This window comes from Myotis yumanensis, unplaced genomic scaffold, assembly GCF_028538775.1.
Source record: "Myotis yumanensis isolate MYYU_CA2020_CCGP unplaced genomic scaffold, mMyoYum1.0.hap1 SCAF_9, whole genome shotgun sequence".
NCBI lineage: Eukaryota > Metazoa > Chordata > Mammalia > Chiroptera > Vespertilionidae > Myotis > Myotis yumanensis.
The window spans coordinates 54,004,255-54,010,481 of record NW_027223760.1 but is presented as its reverse complement, the minus strand read 5'-3'; the positions used below and the strand labels follow the sequence as shown (position 1 = coordinate 54,010,481).

The window sequence follows — 6,227 nt, the reverse complement described above, 5'->3', positions numbered from 1 at the left end:
ATATTTTTAATTGATTTCAGAGAGGAAGGGAGAGGGAGAGATAGAAACATGAATGATGAGAGAGAATCATTGATCAGCTGCCTCCTGCACACCCCCTTCTGGGGATTGAGCCCACACCCTGAGCATATGCCCTTGAACAGAATTGAACCCAGGACCTTTCAGTCCTCAGGCCAAGGTTCTGTCCACTGAGCCAAACCAGCTAGGGCTGGCTGTCGTCTTTTGACTACTTTATTATTTCATTTAAAGTGAAGGTTTGCCACTGGGTGGCAGTGCAGTACTTGGGATTTTATCCCAGTTTATAAACTGAGACACAAAGAAATTTGTCAGTACTGGTTTCCCTAGTGTTCAATTTTATCGTTTTTTTTCCTCATGAAAATGACAGTAGAGTTTAGCTTACTCAATTTCTTACAACTTTGGAAATAAAATTAACCTATCTTTATGCTGATACTTCTCTCTTTCTTCCTCTCTCTTCTCTCCAAAAAGATGTACATGATTCTTTATAAAAAAGCTCATGTTCAAGTGTCCATTTATGTTGAGTTCACTAATATTAGTTGTTTTGGATGCCAAAATACATATAACATAGCCCTGGATTTTCAGAAAATAATAAATAATTGGCTAGAAAAGATATCAACCAATAACAATGTGGTACTAAATGCCAAGATCAGTCCTAACAGTTACTTCCATGGGACATTAAAGATCCCTGAAGTTTGAGAACATCGCTGCAGATTTCTCAGGGCAATTAAGCTCAATTCTGATCCTTGAGGATAGTGTTCTTAATAAAAAGGAGAGGGAGGAGGTGGTTTGAATGGGTGAACAGCATAAAATTACCGGAATTCTCTTTTAATGCTCTCATGAATGTCTTTCCAGAATTTTCTAATAGAAAAATATTATTTCATGGTTAAGTGATTCAAGTCACATTTAGAACCATCCAACAATGTACTCTCTGGTAGATAATTTTGAGTGCATAATAAAATTTTATTGCACATGGATATCTAGGGGATGTGCAGAGATGTGCCACTCAGTACCCACAAATTTGGGAAAATAACATGCTGTGGGAAATAAAAAACCTCAACGCTCTGACTTTTATGTTTCCAGAATATTCATACTTTTGAAAAGCTACTTGAATAACATCTACACTAATAAAAGAGAAACATGGTAATTAGCGTACGACCGCTACCCTTCCCATTGGCTAATCAGCATATCCTTATGCAAATTAACTGTCAGCCAAGATGGCGGCCGGCAGCCATGCACTGAAGCGAGCAGGGAGGCTTTCTTGCTTCAGTGACTGCGAACTCCAACGTTCCCCGCCTCACTTGCCGGCCTCTCAGCTGCAACTCTAAGCAACTATGTACTATGTTGCAAATAAGAAGCTAAACAAAACCCCAGAAACCAGCTGGACTGAAAGCCAGCCAGACCACAACATTGTATTGATGTTTTCAGCAGCGAGGCCTCAGAGCTAAAGCTGGCCCAGAATAAAAAAAAAGAAAAGAAAACAAGGAGCGGTTGGGAGCTTCAGTCACCCGCTTCCAGAAAACAGTCCTCAGCCCCTCAGCCAGACTGGCCAGGCACCCCAGTGGGGACCCCCACCCTGATCCAGGACACCCTTCAGGGCAAACCAGCCAGCCCCTACCCATGCACCAGGCCTCTATTCTATATAGTAAAAGGGCAATATGCCTCCCGGCACCGAGATCAGCGTGACAGGGGGCAGCGCCCAAACCCCCTGATCACCCTGCGGCTCTGTGTGTGACAGGAGGCGGGGCCACAACCTCCCTATCCGCCCTGCTCGGTTCATGACATGGGAAGGCGCCTCAACCCCTTGATCAGCCCTGCTCTGTGCCTGATAGGGGGGAGCTCCCCAGTCCCCTGATTGCCCTGCGGCTCTGTGTTTGACTGGGTGCAGCGCACCAATCCCCGCCCCTCCACGGGCCCTGCTCTGTGTGTGACAGGGTAGAGCCATAACCTCCCCATTGGCCCTGCCCTGAGTGTGACAGGGGCCCCAACCCCCTGATCCGCCCTGCTCTGTGTTTGACAGGGTACGGAGCCCCAACCTCCCTGATGGGCCCTGCTCTGTGAGTGACAGGGGGCAGCGCCCCAACCCCCTGATCAGCCCTGCTCTGTGCGTGACAGGGGGTGGCGCCGCAACCTCCCCATCGACCCTGCTTTGAGTGTGACAGGGGGCGGTGCCCCAACCCCCCAATCGGCCCTACCCTGAGCGTGACTGAGGGTGGCATCGCAACCTCCCGATCTGCCCTGTGCATGACGGGGCGGCGCCCCAACTCCCCAATCGGCCCTGCTCTGAGCCTGACTAGGGGCTGCACCTAGGGATTGGGCCTGCCCTCTGCCACCCAGGAGCAGGCCTAAGCCAGCAGGTCATTATCTCCCGAGGGGTCCCAGACTGCGAGAGGGCACAGGCCGGGCTGAGGGACCCCCCCCTCTCCCCACCCGCCCCTAGTGCACAAACTTTTGTGCACCGGGCCTCTAGTATGTTTATACAAACAAGTTAACTCAAAATTCATTGTTGTAATAATTTCATCATATAACCAGTAACTGCAGTTTGAAATACTCTATAAATTAATCATGAAGTAAAATTGGTTTTAAGTTATGCCAGAATAAGAATAAGGATGTTTCTTTACTTACTAGGCAGAAGGAATAATATTAGCAGATGCCATAATGTAGCTACACAGTTTAACTTCTATTTTATCTCTTTTATGAAAGGGAACAATTGCCAAAGTGAAAATAACAAACATGAATAGGAATGATTTGAAGCTTGAGATAAATGAAAAGAAACAACATAGTTATTTACATGAATTCAAGCCCATAAAACCACATGAATTACATTTCAATGAGAGAAGAGGCAGTAGGAAATGAGGTGGTACCTTTTGAAAACTTGTTGAGAGGACAAGGTTGTTTTACCTGGTAACAAGTTATTGTTTTTTCCTTTATGTAATTTTATGACTATAATCATTACAGAAGCTTTCACACATACTGCATAAGTTATGTACTCAGGAGCTACAGAAATTTCTTAGAAAACTTGATATATATATTTGAAAAGCAAAAACAAAATCCATTAATGATTTTAAGATAATTTTTAAATGGCCATTTTATTATACATTTGTGAAACTAGATATAGAAAAACCTGTAATAGACTTGATGGAGAAGCATACTGCTTTGAAAGGGACATAACCATAGACTTAGCAATTTTTAAATTAATTAGTATAACATATCCCAACAACTTATGGTCTCCAAAAATGCAAACCTAAATTTAAAAGTTAAAAATCATAACATAGAAAACTGAATTTAGAAAACCTTATTCTCTCTAATTCTCATAATTTTCCATAAAGTCCAGTCTTTATCACCTCTGTGCTATTTCCCGAATTATGACATTTAAATATTTTCTTTGATTTGTCATTTACATATAACATGGGATTATAGTACGGCATCATAAGAAATCCATTAATGACTCATTCCCCTCAACTCTAAGCTTAGAATCTGGGTAGCATTTTTCATGTGTCAGGGAGCCTCTGCACTGAGGAATCCATGACACAGAGCAGAGCCACAGACAAAGATTGCAAACCTGATATGTTATTCCTTTGTTTCCCACTGTCCATTTCCTATCCCACCCCTACTGGCTTTCACCCCCTCTAAGTCTAACACACAGAGAGCTAGTTTTCCACCATACACACCCTTATTAAAATTGACCTTTTCTCTTTACTCTGTGGAGTGACCTCAGGCAAATCTGACTTTTCCGAGTATAAAACTGAGATAATTCCACTACCTACTTTACAGAGTATTCTGAGAATAAACTAAACAATTATGTGTGAAAAATATTTGGTAAAGTTAAAAAAAATCACATATACTTGTGCACACACACACATCTTATTTCATTATTTTCATTCTGGCCACTTCTAATCCATTTAATTACAATTTGTTTATAATTAAAATAACTACACATCTTTTGGGTGTTTTTTTTTTTAAAGAGCCAATGAGAAGTTCACAGATGCAAACAGATAGATGTCCTGATATGTAAGATACTATAAAAAATTTTTCTTCCTTAAAGCAAGATGCTTCAAGATCCTTAAAAATTAGCAGAATCCATTCAAATTTAGTAACAGATTTCAAAATTTTCCCCTGGATCTTTAATCATTTGCTGTTGCCATACTCCAGATGACAACCTCAGTTGGAAGGAATTAAGACACCAAAGGATCAAGACACCAATTGAATGTTTTCCTGCTTGGAATTCATTGTCAGCAACCTCCCTCAATTATCTTTGGGCATGAGTTTAACAATGCAGGGGGCTGAAAAATATTTCTTCATCTTGTAAAAAATGGAGACCCTGGATTATGTGTGTATATATGCATATACACAGCTCTTAGCATTTACCAACCTAAAGTAGTAGCAAATCAAAAGCAAAATAAGACAGTAGTAACCTGTGTATCTGGGTTCATTGCCTTATGCCCTTTCAACACATAATTTGAATTTTAACAATATTTACATTCATGACTGTCTTTGAAAAATAGTTATGTCTAACCAAATAGCCAATTTATTATATTGTTCCAAGTCAGACTAAATCTATGTGATTTTCCTCATCTAAATCAGAAGATTCTCAATGACCTGGGAAGACGTAACTCATAACAGAACTACATTGGTCAGCCAAAAGAAGTCTTAGTATTTTATTCTGATTTCTACCACTCCAACACAAGTCCTAGTTATTTAAATGTGCTACTTTCATAATATTTTTAAGTACATGAGCCCTAGAAAAAGAGATATCCTACCCATCCAACATCAAAATTAGTGCTTCATATGTCTTGGGGTAGGAGATGGACAGGAAATTGCCAGATAGAGAACACACACAATTCATATAAAGTAAACAAAACAAAACACAAGTCCATTGACTCCATGTTAAGAAAATAAGGAAATGTTTTACATTAGTCCTTCTTTTCATTGACTCCTTTTGAGGCAGAAAAGTCGCCTGAGTAGTTGCTGGAATTTAGAATTACTCCAGATTATTATAACCGAGTGGCCAGAGGGATATGCTGCCATTATGTCCTTCAGCACAAAGTAGCGATGCGTTCCATGAGGAATGATGAATGTCATGTTTGTTATGAAGGCGGCAAAATAAGAAATAAAGAAAAGAACGAACGTTAGGACCGTTCTTAAGGCGTTTATATGGACTTCTGTGCTGACACTTCTAAAACCACGAGATCCGTTTTGCATCCGGTGAGTGTGCTTGTAGAGAGACATGAGTAACATAAAAGTGCACATCAGGAATATGGCTAGAGGAAATAGGAGTGAAAAATTGACAAGAAGCACTTCATTAATACTCCTTAGCTTGAATTTAGACGTCGTGCGTGTGGCATTTCTGAGGACATCCTCCACCGCGTTTTCAGGGTAATCTACCTCGATACACAGAGTTGCAGTGCTCACCGAGGCCAGCAAGCTTCCCAGAAGCAGCCCAGGCATTAACTTTGAGATCCTGAATTTCAGCCAAAGAAAACAGGGATGAGTGAAGCCTATTAACTTGAGGCAGTAAAATACAGAAAGGCAGGTGGCAAACCAGAGACTGACAGAGCTAAAAAACATCCAAAGGAACACCATCGCTGCACCATAAATTTTTGTCTGATAAAAGAGTGGAAAGAACATAGAGAAAAAACTTTGTACCATTAACATCATCAGCAGACCGACTCTAGACATCCCTATACATATTAAAATGAGCTGCATTGGTGTTAGCTTTCTGCTTTTGATCAATTCGTTACAGCTGATGATTATCAGAAATCCATTGCCTGTAATCCCTGTAATAAATTCTGCTGACATGATGATAGCATGAGGAATAGCTGACAAAGAGGAGGTCATGTCTCCTACCACAAATCTTAGCTTTTCCTTGTGGATGGTGTTAAATACCTCCTCTAGATGATCTTGCAGATAGGAACATATACTGAGAAATCTGATCTTCTGCCAACTCCTCGAGTAGTCTTACACTAGACTTTTCCCCTAAGGTAGAAAATCAGAGGGAGACTTTTTGAATCTGATGCCCTTCAAATGAAACTGTGGGAATGCAAATCCAAAGATTTGAATGATGGTTACGTCTTCCAATTACATCCTTCCAATTGCCATATTGACATTATTTAATTCTCACTTATACTCAGTTTTGCCAAAAATGTAATTATAAATGTTTTACTTAGGTAACTATTATTTCTTTTTTGCATTGTTTTTTTTTTCCCTAATGATAA

At 40.6% G+C, this 6,227-nt stretch overlaps 1 protein-coding gene across 1 annotated transcript; it reads right to left on the bottom strand.

Annotated features, from left to right (window-relative positions):
* Window positions 1-4,938: 4,938 nt before the first annotated feature.
* On the bottom strand, window positions 4,939-5,850 carry LOC139016968 (taste receptor type 2 member 2-like). Its single transcript, XM_070425135.1, has one exon. It carries the CDS (start codon window positions 5,848-5,850, stop codon window positions 4,939-4,941), a length of 912 nt encoding a protein of 303 aa, XP_070281236.1.
* Window positions 5,851-6,227: the final 377 nt, after the last annotated feature.

Bases quoted from the DNA above. Each gene is read 5' to 3' on its own strand.
- LOC139016968 (XM_070425135.1), bottom strand. From the start codon at position 5,850: ATGACCTCCTCTTTGTCAGCTATTCCTCATGCTATCATCATGTCAGCA.